Source organism: Pezoporus wallicus, unplaced genomic scaffold (genome assembly GCF_028554395.1).
Source record: "Pezoporus wallicus isolate ANWC-B61680 ecotype Strahan unplaced genomic scaffold, APGP_CSIRO_Pwel_v1 contig_4710, whole genome shotgun sequence".
NCBI lineage: Eukaryota > Metazoa > Chordata > Aves > Psittaciformes > Psittacidae > Pezoporus > Pezoporus wallicus.
Genome location: NW_026640647.1, coordinates 4,983,561 through 5,003,538, shown reverse-complemented (window position 1 = coordinate 5,003,538; position 19,978 = coordinate 4,983,561). Strand labels below are relative to the sequence as shown.

Genomic DNA, 19,978 nt, shown 5'->3' with positions numbered 1-19,978 from the left:
TGGCCAGCTCTCACCCAGACTGCAAATAAGCATTGGCACTGCAGTGCTGTCCAGTGGCTTGCATTGCATTGTGCACTGGTGTTAACAGAATGTATATGTCTATTCTCAGGGAGCTGATGGTGTGGAATACTTACTTATTCCTGTAGATGACAGTACCTTGACTGACTTCTTGGAGAAAGAGGATGAAGATGTGTAATGTCTCTCTGTTCTCAAAGCATCTATGGCAATTGCTCTCGAGGGCTGCTGGAGAGGGGCCTATGCTCAGATCTCTCTCCCTCCAACCCCAAGGCTGCTGGGCTACTTACTGAAATGTAATAATTGTAATGAATGATGCTCATTGTTATACTACTTCAGGTAGTTTGAAATGTTGACTTTTGTAAGCAAGGCATCTCTTGCTCTGTAGTTAGATTTGTCTGGGTTGTCTCTTAGTTCAGATGATGCCTTCTTCATATCTATGCAGCCACCCTTACAGCCAGAAAAACAAACTTGGTAAGATTGTGCCTTCTGCTCTTACCTCACCAGCCATGAGGATTTGATTGGAGCAGTTTACTTGGGAAGTGCAAATCTCTAGAAGGTCAGAGCTTTAGTTTGTAGCAGTGGTGCAACTTTTCTCAACTGAGTGCTTTCCAGTACTCCTTTACCAGTTGGATAAGACTAGTTTCCAGTGTATGAAGAAGCCAAGATTTATAATGCTAAGAGATCCTGCCTTGATTGCATGAGAGACTAGTGGGATTGGGACACACTGTGAGTAACTTACTGAATTCTGGCAACAGAACTGAAGGACTTGCCCCAAACCCAAGATAGTCAAAACTGTCATGGACTTGAGTCATTGCCCTTGGGGAGGGTGAGAGGATCCAGCTTCTTTCGTCTGCTTTCCAAGTTTAAATCCAGGAATAGGAAGAGGCTATGAAGTTTTTCTGTTGATTTTTTTTAAAAAGCTTGATTGTATATATATATTTTTTTTTATATCAGGAGAGTCTTCTGATCCTGGAGGAGGCCTTAAGTGCCACTTATAAACTCCCTTTTTTTAAGCCCTCAGAGGCTGGGAGACTGCTGAAGTTTGACAGCTTTCCTTCGCTTTTTTTCTCAGGTATGTGGGAGTAAGCCCTATAGTTCCATCAGCTGAAGTCTGCCAGCCAGACTTCAGGGACTTTGTATGTCTCATATTTGGTAGCTGTGTTACAGCTCAGTGTTGTAATAGTTCAATCAAATAAAGTACTTTACTAATTTTCCTTAGCTTGTCTTGTCTTCCACAATCTTTTTATGTTATAGGAAGACAGCAATACTTGTAGCAGTTGTGTGAAAGCCTTATTTGCATTATTATGTCAAATACCTCTTCCAGTCCTTATGCAGAATTCAAGCCAATCAGTAAAAATTTTTGGTTTTTATAAGGTATCAAAATTAAAAGTAATTTAATTACCTTTTAAAACCAGTATATAGCTTTTGAAAAGAACCAAAATGTGTGTTCTATGATTCTATCATATGGAGTAACATTGTTATCTGGTCTACCCCTCACCGACAGAAGCAACAGGTTTTACAGCCTGGCTTTTGCGTGTATTGAAAACAGGGTATCTCCTTATCCGACTGAAAATTTGATTCTTCAAACATATGACCTAATTAGCTTTGTTGGAGAGTCTGATGGCGAAAACTGGCACATGCCAGCAGTACTATCTGGCTTCCTCCCCTAGAGCATTTTCCAATGGATGTTCTCTTCTGGTCGCACTTGCATTTGCATTTTACAGGCTGCAATTCCAAAACTTTGCAAAATGCATCAGATCCTGCCTGTCACTACATACGCCACCATCAGAATCACTACAACTGGGATCAAAACACGTCTTACCTGATGTCTGAGACTAAATGTACAGTTCAAGAACAAGAACTCTGCCACTTGAAGAGATGTGTTCTTGGGGAGGGGGGACAGGGACACAACGGGGGAAACCATGCAGTCCTTTGACTCCACAGTTCCTGTGAAACTCAATGAGTACGTATGGAAGATGCCACCTGATGTGTTTGCAGATAGCAATACTGTGATGCATTTTCAGTGCAATTATGTCTGGTTTTCTAGATGTGAAATTTACTTTAATGAAACACTAAATCATCCTGAATTCAGAGTTCCCTGCTAGCAGTTTTGGTAGACTACCAGGTGTCCATGAAGCCCTCCTTTTGGCCTGTAAGAGATACCACACATCTGCTAAGAGAAGATGGAATTTCAATTGTTTTTTTTTTGGCTGCTGATTCCATGTCACAAACATGCAGGCTAAAGAAAATTACTGTGAATTAATTCCTGTGGGCTTTGTGTTCCAAAGTATTTTATCCTGATTTCATCATGTTTCTGGGCAATTGCCCCATCTATGTATTAATTTTTGGTCTCAAATTTTGTGTATGTATTAAGGTAATAGCATTTGAATGTCCTCTGTAACAATACAGAACTGTTGGATTTGGAGGGATCATTGCTACAGTCCTTTACTTGGGAAAGAAAAAATTTCTTTACACTTCCTCAACTTAGTGAGAGTTTTGCCTACTATTGATAAGAATAATGGCCTTTATATAGCCTCAGTAGCTTCAGATCATACTGGAGTCATCTTTTTCCCACTTACACTTTAGACAAAGTTACACAAAATTAGGCAGTAAAGATGCAGCTTGATGAGCCAGTTTTATTAACCAGAAAATGGTACCAAGATCTTTACAAACTTGCAATGGAAATATTTTCATTTTGTTTAAATACTCCTGTGGTAAGCACATAATCCAGAGATGGTAAGGTATGCACTTGGGAGACTTTTTTTCTTAGAAGAACCCAAACAAATACACCACAATAAGAAGCCCAACTTACAAAATTACAACCAAGCTTACAACCAGTGGTGAAAACGCTACTTGTTCAGTTTTAGTAATACTGTAATTAAGAGCCATAGTTATAGAAACTGTTTTAAAAAGAAAGTAACAAAAGCACATTCAGTTCATTTACATCTTTGTTAAGGAATTGAGTTTTAACCTTGCAAAGTTTTTCAATTGAGAGTCCCTCTATTAAAAAGCCTTAAATCTGCATTTACGGTAGACTGTGCAATTGAATACTAGTACCAAATACCCAAATTGTGTTCTATATTTGTATGTGACTGGTGCCTGCCTTCAAAAAACTGCTAATGCAAATGGGTGATCCGTACCCTTTCATTAATTACTATCAGATTTATTAGCTAAAATATTAGTGACTAGTACTGACATGATCTGACATAACTGCAGTAGGGTAGAACTGCTGTGTAAGCTTAAAACTGGAGACAAGTCAGGTTTTTATATTTCACCCAAACCAATCCTTGAGTATCTTGTTATAGACTATGCAGTAACAGTAAATTTATTTAAGTGCAGCCCACTAGTTAAGCCCAGTAATTAAAATCAGCCTTCTGTAGTCCAAACCAAGCATTTATTTGACAGATGACAAAATACATCTCAGACTCTAAGGGAACATATAATACGATCATTCTGTACTGAACAAATTTAGAGCATCTTCATTAAGCTTACAATTGGACTGGTCTGTGCAAGACACCATGAAACTCTTGACTGAATTCTCTCCTTTGTTGTTTTGTTTTCCTTATAGCACCTTGAGGGGATCTCTGTCTGTCTCAGACACGATTATGTTGACTTTGTTCTGTAGGTGGATAGCTAGCATGTCACGCAGCTCTGTCAAGAAGCCTCGCTCAGTGTTGCTGTGCTCACACAGAATAACACTTATCCCATTGGCGACTGCATCCAGAACATCATGGTGGGACATCTCTCCTGCCATTTGGAGGAAGAAATGCCATGTACATCACTAACAGTACAGTTTAGGTAACCAGTTCTTTGCAATGTATACAGAATCTTAGCTAGAAGCTGGGAAAATGTAACTGGGGATATAGCCCATAGGGAGGAATGCAACACCATCTGCTCAGTGTAAGAACATGGAACACTCCTGCTTTAGTGCCCCTTGAAGGACTTTCAGCTGATACTCCCACATACAAGTACGAGAACAACAGAAATTACTTCCTCTCTTTGAACAGATTCTGCCATTTGGGCAGGAAAGAGTATGAAGAGTCATTTGGAAAGTGGACTGTCTGGATGACATGTGGGTTGCTGTGATGCCAGCACAGCAATTGAGAAGCCTTGTGAAGAAGTCTGAGGGTCAGCTCTCCAGGACTGTGTGTTAAGGGGGAAATGGAACATGCCTTACCAAAGAACTTGCCTGAACTAAGGAAGGCAGACTTCACATTGTTGAGCAAGGTGTAGGGATTAGCTATCCCACTGTTTGAAAAGAAGATAATGGACTACATGTCCCTTTGGTCAGATATACTATGGGGTTCCTTTGCAAGACTCTGTAGACTACATTATATTCCATTTTCCATTAGAGAATTCTGTAAAGAACTGAGGAAATACTTCGTATCTTGCCAAAGGAGAAACACACTGAAAGTTGCAGCAGACTGCCATCAACACTGATTCTGTGTTGAAGTAATGTGTGCATAGCAATGTTTTAATTTAAATAATCATCACTATGTCTCACAGCCATCTGATCCACATTATTTCTACTTTAATGTTATTATTTTATCATTTCAATAACTGTTTCTCAATTATTACAGGCAATTATGTCCAAATCTTTCAACAGCCAGTCAACTCTTTTTTGCTTTCTTCTCTTCTAGTGACTGTTTTTATAAGGTAACAAACATAATCTTTTACCTGTGAGATAGAGGTCAGCTTCCACTCCCTTCAGGACACTGCTCCCAGAACCAGCGCACAGAGCAGTTTTCTTAACTGGTGATTCTGCAGGATATAAAGGTGTCACAGATTAACTGTGTCCTTCTGTGCAGCTCTCACATCAGTATTGCTACTGATTGTTTCACAATAATTCTATCTTGCTTTTAGGGTCAAAGTAAATTTGTTGGAGAAAGAGACACATCTGTCAGTTTGAAAGAGTCATGGGCCTCTAACATCTCTGATATCAAAAGCAAAATCCTCTGTGTGCTAAATGGATGTGTAGATTTTCTTTTTTCTTTCAAGGGGTAGGAAGGTTTGTGGAAAACTACAGCATGGAAGCTGGCTGCTGGCTAGTTCTCTCCTACTGATGTGGTATTTAGTGAGATTTCTGAACCCTTTAATAGGCTGGTACCCTTTCCAGGACTCTCATATTCCACCATCATTAGTCTTCCAACTAATGATGCCACTAAGGAAGGATTTTGCCTCTGAGATAACTGTTTTCTAACTTTTAGCTCTCAAAAGACTATCTCAGTGCTGCTCCATGAGAGCTGCTCCATGCCATTAAAAATTTGCCCGTTTGCTATGATTGATGATTCCAAGCTATTACATGTGTGACAATGCCAGGGAATTTAATTGTAGTGGTCACACCACTACAAACCCACACCATAATGAGAGGGTTCAAAATAGTTCAGGGGGGTTTTAATGCAACTGATAGTATGAGAGTCTTCTAGTAAGACTTCTCTCCCATAAGTTACAAAGAGTTCTCAATAAATTTGCTCTCACAAATTCTAACAGCTGTGCTTCTTGGAGATTTGGACAGGTAATTGGGATATGAGGATGCTTGCTCCATGTTTACTAGTGACCCACTGTTTGAGCTAGGATAGTTCACCTTCTTTGCCACTATTTCTCTTTCATCAAAGTGTGGATGGTTATGTGTTCATGAAGCGCCTCATTATTTTAAGGTGCTTTGAAATTTTAACATTCACAGAAGGGAGAGTAGAATGAAATGGTAGTCATGTGTGTCCCAACGTCCCAGGGGGAAAAAATCTTAGTCATTTCACAAATTATTATAAAGGATGTCTCATATTCAACTTCTGCTGTCCCTTCTTCACAGTAACATCCAGCATAATCTAGACCTTCCAAGTAAAAAACACACATGAAATTCTTTTTGTGTGATTGCGTCACCTAACTACTAAACTGCTGTTTCTTGTCTTTTAACAGTGCTTCATACTACCTGGAAGTGAAACTATCCAAGACAGCAGTACTTCATACACTCATGCTCACACTCACACTCCTTATCCTGCTGGAACACTAGTGCTAACAGATAGTCTCACTTGCAGGCCTGTTTACCTAGTGTCTTGCCCATTCCCACGGCTAAGCGGATGTGTGGTAATTTTAGGTGGCTTTTGATACGCTCAGTTATGTCCAACAAAGACACTGGCTCGCTCAGTGTGCACAGACGTCCCATTCCAGTATGGGGAAGCAGAGGCTGAAAAGAAATTAAAATTACTGTAAGAAAGCTGACACCAGAACTACCCATCTCTTTCCATGTTGTCCACATATGAGTATCTTGGGCACTCAGGAATGTCTAGAACTTCGTATGTAGTGTTCTTGAATGTAACGTACAAACTACACCAGATATGGAACTGAACTAGCATTAGTGTGGGCCATGCAGCTATTTTCATTGCTCTGGAAAATGTGTGTGGCTTCAAATCCCCACAGAGCAGTATTTCAGAGCACTGATGGGACAGCATAGGAAACCTATGATGCTACTGACTACTGGATTTCAGTGTTTAGAGTGCTCAGCGCATGCAAGTAGTACATTCCCTGGAAGCAATACATTTAATTTGTTACCTTTTGTAATAAGAGAATCTCGGTCCTCTCATAAAGGCTGTTCTGGGACAATAATGCCATCACCTTCAACAGTGCTTTCTGAGAGCAGTTCAAACTGACTCTTATTTGCTCCTCACCTTCAACCCTGAGGAAAGATATGGTTGGTAGATTCTAAGAAACCAGACAGAACTTCGGCTTCATATTAATTTAAACCAAAGCTATTCTATCCCATGGCTATTCTACCACAGAAATGAAACAAGAAAGCACTGTAATAGCCTAGCCCAGTCTAGTCTACTCTCATGGAAGAAACAGATATGGGAATTTAACTCAACTGTCCTCTTCAAATTTCTTGTTAATGCTCATCTTTACCATCTCTAACCTATGTGATGCTACACTGAGTCACTGTTATCATTTAGTAGAACATAGATTGATCAGAAAGGGATCTTTATCCCTTAAGTTTCTAGGTCTGTTGCTGAAAAAAATAGCAGCAAAGCAAAAGGAGCAAAGAGATTACGACAGTAAAATACAATTCCAGCAACTTACTCTTTCAAACAACGGAAGGAATACAACATTAGAGAGTGAAGCAGATACCTGGCAGGCAGAGTAGTGAGACATGAGATCTCTTGGATATCTTTGATTTTGGACAGCACCGTGTCTAGATGCTCAGTGTTGTCTGTGCAGAATTCTACCCGGTGAGTGCCCTCAGCTGGATGGCTTGGTGCAGTTGATGGACGCAGCGGGACAGAAGTACAGGCACCTGAGAAAACAGTACAAGACTGCTGCCTTAGAAAGCTGGCCAAGTATCCTAATACCGATCTAGCACATACAATAAAGAGATACAACAAAAAGGTGCAAGTTTTGCACAGGAATCCATTTTCCCTGATCAGAGCTGAGGACTTCCTGCCTGGTTGTCTCCATTAGGCACAATCTATTTTAAGTGCAAAGCAGCTGCTGCGATATAGAATTCATTCATTCATTCTTAAGGCCATCCACTTTATCCTAAGAACTGTACAAAAGCAAAATAGTTTCTGGCTTGAAATTCAGGCTGGAAAGGACAGAAATGTTTTCATTTATGAACCTCGATACAGAATAAAAATCTTAAAAGAATTTCAGATACCCTAAGTCCTTTGCAAACAATGAGATCTTGCCCTTTACAAATTCGCGGTGGTGATTTAAAGTCAGTGGTCTAAACTTTGCAACCAAGATAACAATACTCTGCACCAGTTCTGACAACATTTAATAGTACAGTCATGCATCTGAAAAGCTCTTCTAGTGTTTGTGTTTGGTTTTCCTCACCAAGCTCTGTTCTGTATACTTGGGATACTCAAAAGAATTCAAGTTTAACAGAATCTCACCAAGTCCCTTTGCTAGCCAGTCATTGACTCCGTGAGGTATGGCATCGTATGCTGTATGCGGAGAGTAAATCCCAATTCTGTGCTCCAGGGCTCGGACAACCAGCCGTTCCTTCCAGGTCTTCCACGTTACTCGCTTGAGTGGTGTGAATACAGGAGGGTGGTAAGAAAGAATAAGGTCTGCCTTTTTCTGCACTGCCTCTTCCATCACTTCCTCACTGAGATCGTTAGTGAGGAAGAGGGTGTTCACAGTGTGGGGAGGACTTGGTTCCACCAGCAAGCCCACATTGTCCCAGCTTTCAGCCAGAGAGAGGGATGCAAAGTCATTCAGGGCTGAAACGAGCTCACCGAGATTCATGAGGGAGCGTGAGGGCAGGTGTCCCAAAGCACGGATGCAGCGCAGAGGGCGGTGAAGCAGCTGCGTGCCAGGCAACAGCATGCAGCAATCTGTAGAGGGGGTAAAACCGGCAGGAATAATCCCAGGTGACCGAGCAGCAGAAACCACAGCGCCGAGAACGTTTACGGTGCGACGGAAGAACGGCGGCTCCGCTTCCTGCAACTGCTGCCGGGAGGCTCCGCCCTCCTCTAGAGGCGCGGCGGGGCCGGGGCTGTGCTGTGGCCCCTGCGCTGAGGGGGTTAGGGACAGCCTCTCAGCCGCGCCGTGCCTGGGGCGGGGTGCGGCCGGAGCCTTCCTGCATGCGAGAGGGGAGCCGCTTCCCGGCGATAGGGCGCCTGGCTGGGGCCCAGCCTCGGCAGGTTTGTGCTAGGCCTCCGTATGGCCGGGCGAGGGTGAAGCTGCGGGGCGGCGGCGGAGGGCCGAGCGGGCGGCCGCTCTGCGGTGGGGATTGCGGACGCTTCCCGGCCTCCCGAGAGGGTCGCTCGGCTGTGGAGAAGCCGGGCCCCGCGTCGCGGGGATGGAGCGGCGGGCGGGCCGAAGGGAGAACGGGGTGAGGGGTGAAGAGTGAAGTTGAAGGAGGCACGGCCCGAGGCCGCTGCTGGCGGGTCTCCCGGCTTCAGTGGGAGAGAGGCAATTGCCAAGCCTGGGGCCAGGCAGGGAGGGCAGAGTACGGAGGGGAAACCGGCGTGTGGAGCTGGTGGTTCCTACACGACTGCTAGCAGAATTCCAAGTGCTTTCTTTGGAAATCGCGCTGAGGCAACGAAAAGTTTGGTGCTGTGTTTGTATGCAGCTGCTTGTCTGTTGCAGGCTGTCGGAAAGCGGCTCCAAATCACACTTCTGTTTAGGGACCGGCATGTGGCTTCTAGCTGTTCAGTTCAGACCTTCACCAAACCATCATCTTTGAGACAGCTGTGATTGCTTGGTATAAGCATACATCTTAGGAAAGCGTGGTTTTTGCCCCCCATCCCCTTTCTTTCTTTAAGCGATTTTGTTTTACGCTATAGGATAGTGTAGAACGAAAATAAATAGAACTAGAATTCTGGTTACGTGCTGTGCACTTGCGTAACATAGAACATTTATCCACAGAGTTGCTTGAATGTAAAACTCTGTGCTGTAAAATCATAGACCCACACAGATATTTTAGATCCAGTAGAGCTGGGAAAAGGTGAAAAAAATCCTAACAAATTTTCTGCATTTTCTTGGCAGGAAATTGCTGTACGCAAATCTACCTGTGCTGTTTGATGAGCAGACATGGTGAGAGCAACAATACTTTTTTATATTTTCTTTCTTTCTGAAACAGTCATCTCTTGGACAGTGAGTAGCTACTCTGCATCTCAGAGAACTGGGTGTTTTACTGTGAAGAATTTCTAACCAAAAGCTTAGGTTTCCATTTCAGTTTTGTAACAACATATTGTGAAAAGGGAAATAGGTCACTTTACATCAGTATAAGATATAATTACATTTTTGGTTCTAAGATACTACATTTTAATCCCGCTTTGGCTAATATTTGGTAATCTAGTTGTATCACAGGAGTGTTATTTGAGTTGCAAGCACATATTCCTGCTTGAGCATGTGTAACCTTCTGCACTTGCAGGCTTTTTAAAGTTGAGCAAATCAGGAAATAAAGATAAGACTGTATGTTTTGATTCTTCAACTTGGCAGTTGAGTGACGGGGTAGGTCCAGTTTGCAAACACACACTGTATCTCTGGAGTGTAAGGGTGTGAAACAGAGCTTCTGCATTAGGATGGCAAACTTGATTTGTCCTGAAACTAAATGAAGCCAACCGCTTTCTGGTGATTTCCCTGGAAATGTGGAAGCTTTGTGACATTAGCCTTGCTTGTGGCCAAATCCTGAGACAGTGGTTATTTGCAGTGGGAACTTGGTTGTGTTCTTGGTGGGACTGGGAAATGAAACTGAGTCTGCTAGAGTTTCATTGCTGATTTAATTATTATTTTCTGCCTTTTGCTCAGGCTGTCACGCTGCATACTGATGTAGGAGATATTAAAGTGGAACTGTTCTGTGAGCGTACGCCAAAGACTTGTGAAGTAAGTCGAGTTACAGGAGCAGGATTGCCTGGTGCTGAAACAAAGCAATAGAAATAGCGAAGCCTGTAAAGGAGGATAAGTGGCTTTTGCAGTTCATCTTTTCAGATACTGGAATAGAATCATAGAATGCTTAGGGTTGGAAGGGACCTTAAAGATCATCTAGTTGCAGCTCCTAACATTTTAAGCTGGTACAGTGCCTGTTCCACTCGTGGAACTGTGCACTGTGTCCCACTGCCTAGAGTTCTGCTGGATGTTGCTCACCAGATAAGGTTTAGTTAAGGGCCCCTGTTCTCCAAGTTCCAGCATCTGCCAAAGCGTCCTTTGTCCTTAATGGGAAGTACGGCACATGGCCTGGGATTCTCAGTTTCCTTGGGTTTGCTTGCACTCACACAGATTAGGCGATACTTTAAAAGTGAGAACTGCTTCCTGGTTTGTCAGAGGTCCCTGGTTTTGCTTTCTGTGATAAACTTAACCTTAGATTGAAATCAGTTTTTTTTAAACTAACTAACAAAGCTGAGGCATGAAGTTATTAATTACAAAATTAGGTTTACAAAATAAACATGTTGGATGAAAGTGATACTTCTGAGTATGTCTGGGGCTGCTTGTTTGTTCCTCAAGTCAGGCAACCTTCTGCTGTCAGGTATTTTGTTAAATGCTCTGATCTGTGACATTGTCAAAAGAGCATATTGGCTATAATTCATTGATGGCTATTCTGTGGCAATAGTGTGTGGAATTCATGTGGTCACAGTGCAAAGCAGAGCAAAAGGGTTGGTCTTGCTGTGGCCAATGCTGTCATTTTAGTAAGAGGATACTATTTCTGTATTGTTTATTAATAGAATTTGTTTTCCTTTCCTTAGAATTTCCTGGCTCTTTGTGCTAGTAACTACTACAATGGATGTGTATTTCACCGGAATATAAAGGGCTTCATGGTTCAGACCGGGGATCCATTAGGTAAATTCTTCTGTCCTGTTCTCTCCATAGAAAAAGATACATAAAAAGAAAATGTAAGTTAAAAAAAAATCCTTATAACTATATATATTAAACCATCAGTAAATTAAAATACAAGAATACTGTATTGTTGATGGAGCTATTTCTGATGGTATTAGCTTTCTGTGGTGAGCCAGAAATGAGAGAGAGCAGCTGTGACACTAGTTCTAAATAATGGTGCAGCAGCAAAGCATTCTACAGACCTTAGCTGATCCAGGTGTTTCCACTCAGCTATGCTGCCCTTAAAGTATTTGGGGAAAGTGTCCTAGAGAGTGTCAACTGTTTGGAAGAAGATCTGATTCAAGTGTGTGTCTGTTTGTAGTAACACTGAATTAAATTTGGGGCTACATCAGTGGTTTGTTCTGCTATGTAATGGGTGTTCCTTCTATGTTTTGTCTCTGCTCTGTATCAAAACATGAGAATCCAAGGTCTTCCTCAAACAAATTATGGGCTATTGTTTGTGTTGTAAAATGTTGTAAAAGAACAGTATATAATTTATGGAATTTTCTGTCTGAAAATGCAGTAATCTGTTTTGGTGCTTCTTTGTCAGGCACTGGGAAAGGAGGTAACAGCATCTGGGGCAAGAAGTTTGAAGATGAATTCAGTGAATACCTAAAGGTATTTCTGTGCTCTCAATATGCAGTTATGTTTTCATCCAAGTTTTCTTTACAGGTTGGAGAATGATCAGCATTGTGTTGTGCTGTATTAAATGCTTCTTTTGTAATTGTAAAGCAAAGTCTAATCCTGCAATAGAGGGATAGAAAGCTTGTTATTAAACTAGGAACAGGCACTTCTGTACTTGGCAAGTTAGGTTTGAGGGTTTTCATCACTGAAAACAGAAGAAGAAGAAACTTGTGACGAAGTAGTTTTTGTACACTGAAGGCAAGGAAGTGATTTTTCTTTGTAAGAGAGTTTGAGGAGCTAAATGTTGACTGTGATGGAATATCTTGGCAACCATGTCCGGTTTTAATGATGGTATTAAGGCAGAGTCCTAATTCACAGAGCACTTTGTATATGTTACACATCTGTGAAAGCAAGGCTTGTTTCATGTGGACTTTTTTCCCTTTTCAGCACAGTGTCCGTGGGGTGGTTTCAATGGCAAACAGTGGTCCAAATACCAATGGATCACAGTTCTTCATCACTTATGGCAAGCAACCGCACCTTGACATGAAGTACACTGTGTTTGGCAAGTAAGTGACCCAACTGTATGCCTCCTCACTATAGTGATCTGTGATGGATCTGAGTATTTCAGGACACATGCAATGCAAATTTGGAAGCTTCTGGTTCTAAAATCTTTAAAATATTGGGTGTGTATATTTAAATGTATGTTCTTTTACTGTCAGCAGAATCAGTTGCTCCAAAATGCTGTCCCCTTTTTCTTAGTAGTAGTAGTAGGGAATTAGTAGTAGGGAGTTCAGTGGAGAGAGGTGTATTCAAAATTCCCTCAGGAATGGAGCTTCCCCCCTGACACACACGCACACACACACAGAGGGAGTTACTCCAGCATGCCTTTTAATCCCTGCCCATACAGCAGGCTTATTTTAAGCCAGCTCCAGAAGAGCCGAATACACAGTTGCAGAGTTTACCCAGAAGCAAGAATCTGATCTGGGACGGGATCTGGGGTGGGTGTGGTAGTGACATGGTAATGTTTCTGTTTAGTTGGAACTTCCTGTTGGTCAGATTAAGATTTATGGAGTTGACAGTATGTAAACTCAGGTGAGGTTGAGGTGCATCATTATTTTAAAACATTCTGATGTTAATAGAGACTACTGATACTATATCATCCTTAAAGCAACTGCTTGAGTCTTTCGGATACTGCTTTTTCTATCTGGGAATCATGGTAATGTCTTTTTTTCCAGTTGTTAAAACTCTCTAGTGTACAAGTGAATTTGCTGAGGAAAAAGTTGCCTTTTATTAAATGGAATTAAATATTTAAAGGAAACTACTGAAATGTGAAAACATATTTTCTGCTTCTTGTTTATTGACATTTAAGTGTTTCTTTTTCTTTAAATTTTTGAGTTTGTTTAGAAGTGTGATTGAAGGTAGGCTTTTTTAGACCTCTTTCTTACAAAAGAGTAGCAGCTCTGACAGATGAACTTTGCCAGATGAACTGCCAGTGGCACTTCAAAATAGTCTTGCCCCAGTTGCAGTACCAGCAGAGCAGCATATGTGTCCCTATTGGTCAGCAGTCCAGTGTCCTAGATTCAAAGAGGTGATGCATCTGACTGAATTGAACTGTGAACAGCACACGTTTTCTACCCATTCATTACTGGGCAGAAAAAACCTGCCAAGACTTACCAGAGCTTTTTAGAGAGAAAAGTAAGAGGTATATTAGAGCAATCTCTCTTGACACTTCTGCAGCCAGAGCAGAAAATCTGAAGGTATAAACCTGTTTGAGTCATTAGATTTACACAGTTGTTAACGATTCTGTCCAATCTTGTCTTTGACTCACAAGGTTAGAAGTGATAATCTCACATTTGGAAATTGATTTTCCAGCCATAGGATTTTAGGAAGTCACAGTGAGGTTTGGTATGGCCAGCGTCTTGCTGCTGTTTAAGCCTATACTATGATAGGTCAGTCCTGCCTACCAGGAAGTGCAGCCAGGGTCTTTACACGGCTATGGTTGGTATAAAATATGATGATACTGTCATGTCAGTGGGAGTTACTTGTATAGAATCTGTCATGGATGCTTACCATTTCCTTTCAAAAGACATTATGTGCCATACATAATGTATTGACTGTGTTACTTGTATCATTTGCTTCTGAAGTCCTTGCCCTGTGACACTTTAACTGTAAAGTGCTTTGAGATATCTCAGTTATGAAATTTAAATCATTAATAGAAGGTGATTCCTGGCACTTCTGCTTTTCTTCCAGAGTTATTGATGGCTTGGAGACCCTGGATGAGCTGGAGAAGCTGCCTGTGAATGAGAAAACCTACAGACCTCTTAATGATGTTCGCATTAAAGACATTACAATTCATGCCAACCCTTTTGCTGTGTAGCTGCAGAGTGCTTCGACACATTCTGTAGGGACAGATCAGATTGACTGCTGGATTATGGGGTTTAAAGTATCTTTCAAAAGGGTTACCTGAGGTGGATCATACCATTGCTCATTGAAAACAGGATCTTCAGGAGCTGTGATGTTTAAGTGTTGTCACAGAGGAATCTGGTGTTTTAGAAGCCAGTTTTCCAGGATTTTGATTTTTAAACATTGCTTTTTCTACTGGTAAAATAAAGATGTGAAAAGATACATTTTTTTGCAAATATTTTTCTGCCTTAATTTTCTTAGTGACACTGTGTTGAAACAGTGTCCTTTGCTACAATTTCATGCTAATGGTTTCTTGACCCTTCCTCGTGTAAATTCTAGCCTTCCTTCCTTTGTTGGTATTTAGAAAAGTGAGTAAGAGACACTGTTTTTTTTCCCTAGGTGAGAGCAGTGATGTAGATAGATGAAGCCTTTCTCTCCTAGGGGATTAAAGACCGTGTTTAGAGAAGTGATTGCTCTTGTCCTGCTGCATTGAGATGGTAACCTCTTCAGCCTCCCCAAAGTGTGGATTGGAACCAGTCATTTTTGCCTCTGGCACAATGCTTTTGATAGGAAAGAGTAAGTGTCTGCATCTTTACACAGCTGTTGATCAAAACTAGGTAACCATGGGTTTACTGTAACTTGTTTTACATCACTTTATTGCACAAGCAATGGGTTAAGCACAACAGAAGAGTAGTGACAAAAAGGCTGTGGTCAGGCTTCTAATCAAAAACATCCAGATCCACCTGAAATCAGAAAAGATACCTGTGGCCAAGATGATGTTGAACAAATGAGAGAGCTGTTGTTCAGTCTTCTTTGAGACCAAATGTTGTTGAACTTGGATAATTCCGCAAGAAGGTACCGAGATACTTGGACTGTTGAGTGGTAAGGAAGAAAAAATGCATGTATACATATGTGGGGGTGTGTGTATATTGCTGATCCTGTGTTCAAGGCAGTACAGAAAGCATATAATGACTCAAGCAGGGAAAAGTGAATGATTTGTAGACATCAGAAAGGCAGTTCTGCACCTTGGGCATACTGGGAAAAGCCATGTTCTACTCTTCCTTGTTGTAGATTAAATAGCGCATTTTGGCATCCCTTTGTTTTTGTAAAGCAGGAAAAAATCAATTCCCACAGAGGTTCACTCTGACAGTGTAATACGTAGAGGGGAGAGGGCATATTTGTAGTTCCAACTGTGCGTGGCCAGGGGATAGTATCTGCATCCAATTCCTGCCATTCTGGTCTTCTCCCAGATCCTCTTTGGCCTCAGACAACATCACTTGGCAAAGTCCATTCTCATATATATATGCCTTGTAATCCTTGAGAGGTCCAGGTGCAGCTGACTTGCAGTCTGCTTCAGACCACTATTTCTCATTTGAGACTTTGCCTCCTAAAATAAAGAGGAGAAACGACTTGCAAGAGAAAGGCAAAGGCATGCCTTTGAGCATGAGTTAATCAGTACTCTGTATCTGGGACAAAGTTTCTGTGTTCCTTATGGAGTGCTGCTTAAAGCTCCTAGCCCTTGCTCCTGACTTAATACATTTTACTGTAATGCTTCAGTCAGTCAGGTAAAGGATTTAATTATTTTAGCTCTGTGCTCTTTCTGTCTCTTCCATATAACCAGTGGTAATAGCAAGTGGACAGAAGCATGCAACTGCACGTTTAACTGACAGTACCATCATGCAGAAGGAAAGACATGCTGGAAACTTGCCTGTGATGCAAAGGAACCAATAATTTAAAATGCTGACATCTAGCACTGAACTGGAAACCATTTCAGGTCTCCTTTTGTTTTTTTGGCTGTTTTTTTTCCCCTCCCCAAGAAGAAGGCTGTTTTACCGAATGTGTGAAATGCAGGGACACCACGCAGTTGGCTCCGGAAGATAAATTTAGATCCTTTCTTTCTTCTGTAAAGCTGTGTATTGAAAGGAGAGTGATTTTATGGGACAGGATTGCGTACTAATTTCTCAAAATTCTATTATATCTGTTTTCCTGTTTGTGGCTCTGAAACTCTCCCAGGTTCTCTCTGAGAACCTGGAATACAACAGGAAAATGAATGGCGGGGTTAGTCCTTTGCACTTGTTGAAGAGCAAGCAAGATGGAGAGCAGGCAGTAGCCCAGCTGTGCAAATGTGTGGCTCTGGCAGTTGCTGGGTATGGCATACAGTTTAGTTCTTGCACTGTCAGCTGTTGTGTTACCAGCCATTTGGACTTTTGTGATGTGTCTAATCCTTTAAATAAAAAGTTGCAGACTGGCTGATTTTGTTGCTGTTGACTTGTGCTTTATAAACTCCTGTTTACTCCCATCAGTCTGGTATTTTCTCACAAACACTAGAGCCACCAGGTGAGCTCTGTCGAAATAAATCTACCCAGGCATAGAAAAAGTGTGTCCCTTAACACAGTAGTCTTACAGTAGGACTGAGATGGAGGGTCTCATCATGTGTATTCTAGATTGTCTCTGGCCTTTGCTGGCATTCAGTAAACAGTAGGTAAAGTTTGTGTTAGAAGTCTGTCATGTTGGGAGCAGTGCTTACACCAAGCTGGAGAGCAATGGACAAAAAACTAACGGTGCATTATCTATGGAGAGCGACAAAGTTGCACGTGTCATATACATGCTATGTGTTGATCGCACAGGGTCGGTTGGGGAAATAAAAACAATACTAAGAGTGAGGAGGGTCATTTATCAGAGGTGGAATTGTTTCAGAAAGTTTAGCGCTTCCCAGATTAAAAAAATGATTGGGCTTTAGGGAACTGATGTGAATAGGCTGTTGTAGTGTTTCAGGACTGTTTTATCCTCAGATGCTCTTTTTGCACCTGCATGAGATTACATGAGATGTTTCATTGTTTGATGTGGGTTTGGAGGACCCAATTTCTGGTGTAATGTTTGGATAGCTCTGCTGGTGGAGAGAGGGCTGCAGTAAGGCACAGGGGAGGTGAGAGGGGTGGCTGGGACTGTTGTGTGTGCAGTAGTTGTGAGCAACAGAGGAAGTGTGGGTTAATCTTGCAGGTTTATGTATTTTTCTGGACAATCTTGGTGCTGTTCCAGATGCGTCCTTGAACAACCAGGAGTGCAGAGGATGATGTGAATGGCCACCTATCTGTCAGGGAGGAGATGCAGTGAGTGCAAGAGGTATAGACTATTTGTCAAAGTTTATTAATTTCTCAGATAGAGTAAGTTCTTTTAGCATAAGGTGTGAGGAGGCTCTGGCAGGCTTTCTGCCTTGTGTTGTTTGAGGGTGGGGATTGTTCTTTTTGTGTAGGACTTAATCCCTCTCCCCAAACAATAGTAAATGAAGTTAATGAACCTATGAGATCCTAAATGTGCCTTGGTGAGAATTGTCCGCTACCATCTCTCAAACTAGGTATTTACAGTTTGAAGGAAGCACAGTCTATAATAGCCTCAGTGATAGCTCGTACTCTGTTAATTTTGTTTGCTTGTAGTATTGGGTTTTTGGTGTTTTGTTGTTTTTTTTTTTCCTAATAGCTGAGTAATTTCACAACTTCTGTGAGTCAGAGTTCTTTTCTTTATAGATGAGGTTGTTGCTATTTTGGGCAATGGTGCTTATGAAAGAGTCGTGGAATGCATTATTGCTCATGAAGAGTGAGTATTGAATACAAGTAATTTTTCCTACTCACAGTGTATTCATGAAGTGCTTTCTGATCATCCCAGGCTGTACCTTTGCTTCCTCTTTTCCTGCGCCATGTGTACTTCCTTAAGGCTGCGGCTGCAGTTCCCAAACACAAGCGTCTGTTAGTACATCATGCTAAACCCAGCGCCTTGACAGGAGGGTTGTGCAGCACTGGGGGATGAGGTCATGGGTGCTCCAGCCTGGGAGGGGTCAAGGGCTGGCAGGGGGAGGTGACCTGGATGATGTGGGATGAAGCTGAAGCCCCATTCCGGGGCAGTCCTGGGGCCTGCACCGCCCACCCCAGGTCTGTGTAATAAGGAAAGTCTTGGATCTGGGGTCTAGCAGTGAGCATCTTGTAACTCAAGACTCTGGTTTGTGTTTGATGTCAGTTTTGCTGTGTGCAGATTATGAAACTAGGTTGTCTTTCTCGTGGCTGTAGAAAGCACTTGACCCCTCAGTTACTTTTTCACTACTAAAACAACAGGAGGTGGCGTGTCATTTATGACCGTGGGTCCTGTTTGTTAGGCTGCAAGATGTGGAAGTTTCCCCAGCAGTAGCCCAGCATCTATAAATACAAAGGGGAAGTAAATGGGGCCTTTAACCTTTAAGAATACAGATATATCAAGTATGTTTGCACAATTGAAAGAGTAGATTTTATTTGTGTTTTTGCACAGATGAGCCCTGGTTACACTGTATGTAAAGAAAATAGCTTTTCTGATAAAGCTGTAGTCGCCGTAAACAACATAGATGGTGATAATTACTGAATTTCATCCTAGAATTGTGGAAATGTTTTGGGTTGGAAGGGACCTTAAAGATCACCTTGCTCCAACTTGAAACTCCTCATTGTTCTACCAACTGTTAAAACCTGTCTTTTCAGGAGAGGCAGACATGTTGCTGTGAAAACAGTCAGAAACGTTGACGGGTTCTCTGAAGCGGCTTGTGCAGAAATAAGAGTACTGCAACATTTAAATGCATCAGATCCCAGCAATAGAGAGTACACAAAGCCACCTGCACTTTGTTCTGCTTTGAGATTCCTGTGCCGTCACCTTCTGTAATATGCAGCATCTGTATCTCCTTGTTACGCACCCTCCTGCTGCAACACATGCGTTTTCCTGCTTTTGTACTCAGTGTGCCCAGATGCTGGAGTGGCTTGAGTACACAGACATGTCCGCATTGTTTGAGCTACTGGGGCTCAGCACCTTCGACTTTCAGTCACTGAATGTGGAGCGCATCAGACAGGTGACATACCAGCTTTGCCAATCTGTGAACTGTATGTTTCTTTTGCTGCATTTGTTAACTTTTTGTTAAATGTGCCAACTATATTGGTTATCTTGCATACAGACCTGAATCCAGAAAACATTTTATTTGTGAGGTCTGACTCTGACACAGCAGAGTATAACCCCAAACTGCTAAGTAAGTTGCTCTCCTCTCCCTGCCTCCCCCCACCCACCGTCTGGGTTCATTTGGCCACTTGCATCCCACTGTGTTTCATTTCAGACACGCGATGACCATCAGCTAAAAATTCCAGACATCAAAATTGCAGACTTTGGGAATGCCACATATGAAGATGAGTACCACAGCCCTGTCGTGACTACTAGTGCATTCCCAGCTCCAGAGGTTATTCTAGGTCAGTAGAAGCCTGCTGTGTGAAAGATCAACCGAAGACTTATTGTATGCTACTGAAGCGTGCTTTAGATGTGGCACATGGTCCTGCCTGAGCTCCTGCACTGTATACTGTGATCAGGTATAAACATGAGCCTTCTGAATCTTTTCACAGGACTGGGATGGTCAGTAACCTATGTAACCTGTTGGAGGAATCAGATGCCTACTGCCTCTCTTTTCTCCTTCACTTGAAACTGATTATGGGGTGCAGGCTACTGTTAAAATCAAAGTAAACTGAGGTTAGTGGATGGTTCCTGACGCCTTCTAACACTGAACAAAAATGTCCACCTTGATTTCCCTCCAGGCCTGTAACAGCAAAGAACACCTGGCAATGATGGA

At 42.1% G+C, this 19,978-nt stretch overlaps 4 protein-coding genes across 6 annotated transcripts in view; 3 read left to right on the top strand and 1 right to left on the bottom strand.

Moving 5' to 3' along the window:
* LOC130604869 (hyccin 2) overlaps positions 1-1,232 on the top strand; it is a 54,460-nt gene extending 53,228 nt beyond the window's left edge. For 2 of the 3 annotated variants that reach the window (XM_057419809.1, XM_057419807.1), the window contains one exon: positions 110-1,232. In XM_057419809.1, the coding sequence (XP_057275792.1) occupies positions 110-196 (87 nt within the window). In that variant the 3' untranslated portion in view covers positions 197-1,232. The remainder of the gene's footprint in view (positions 1-109) is intronic. The other variant, XR_008973544.1, reaches the window with a different exon arrangement.
* Positions 1,233-3,390: 2,158 nt separating this feature from the next.
* Positions 3,391-8,345, bottom strand: NIF3L1 (NGG1 interacting factor 3 like 1). The gene is made up of 6 exons (XM_057419812.1): positions 7,902-8,345; positions 7,138-7,303; positions 6,568-6,691; positions 6,064-6,202; positions 4,696-4,779; positions 3,391-3,765 (listed from the first exon to the last, which is right to left on the bottom strand). Exons 1-6 carry the CDS (start codon positions 8,335-8,337, stop codon positions 3,581-3,583), a joined length of 1,134 nt encoding a protein of 377 aa, XP_057275795.1. The 5' UTR covers positions 8,338-8,345; the 3' UTR covers positions 3,391-3,580.
* Positions 8,346-8,636: 291 nt separating this feature from the next.
* Positions 8,637-14,482, top strand: PPIL3 (peptidylprolyl isomerase like 3). The gene is made up of 7 exons (XM_057419814.1): positions 8,637-8,654; positions 9,502-9,549; positions 10,267-10,341; positions 11,199-11,292; positions 11,879-11,946; positions 12,400-12,518; positions 14,203-14,482. Exons 2-7 carry the CDS (start codon positions 9,547-9,549, stop codon positions 14,327-14,329), a joined length of 486 nt encoding a protein of 161 aa, XP_057275797.1. The 5' UTR covers positions 8,637-8,654; positions 9,502-9,546; the 3' UTR covers positions 14,330-14,482.
* A 2,445-nt stretch (positions 14,483-16,927) lies between these two features.
* On the top strand, positions 16,928-19,612 carry CLK1 (CDC like kinase 1). Its single transcript, XM_057419766.1, is given in 8 exon segments — positions 16,928-16,983; positions 17,415-17,440; positions 17,443-17,478; positions 17,880-17,949; positions 18,855-18,967; positions 19,098-19,275; positions 19,311-19,385; positions 19,474-19,612. Coding segments are annotated over 8 exon segments (693 nt in total).
* The last annotated feature ends 366 nt before the right edge of the window (positions 19,613-19,978 follow it).

Bases quoted from the DNA above. Each gene is read 5' to 3' on its own strand.
- PPIL3 (XM_057419814.1), top strand. The intron at 11,947-12,399 runs GTATTTCTGTGC...TTCCCTTTTCAG, and splicing joins AATTCAGTGAATACCTAAAG to CACAGTGTCCGTGGGGTGGT. The intron at 12,519-14,202 runs GTAAGTGACCCA...CTTTTCTTCCAG, and splicing joins AAGTACACTGTGTTTGGCAA to AGTTATTGATGGCTTGGAGA.
- NIF3L1 (XM_057419812.1), bottom strand. From the start codon at position 8,337: ATGCTGTTGCCTGGCACGCAGCTGCTTCACCGCCCTCTGCGCTGCATC. The intron at 6,692-7,137 runs GTATCTGCTTCA...ATCTTTCCTCAG, and splicing joins CTCACTACTCTGCCTGCCAG to GGTTGAAGGTGAGGAGCAAA. The intron at 3,766-4,695 runs GTAAAAGATTAT...TCCAAATGGCAG, and splicing joins AGCTGACCTCTATCTCACAG to GAGAGATGTCCCACCATGAT.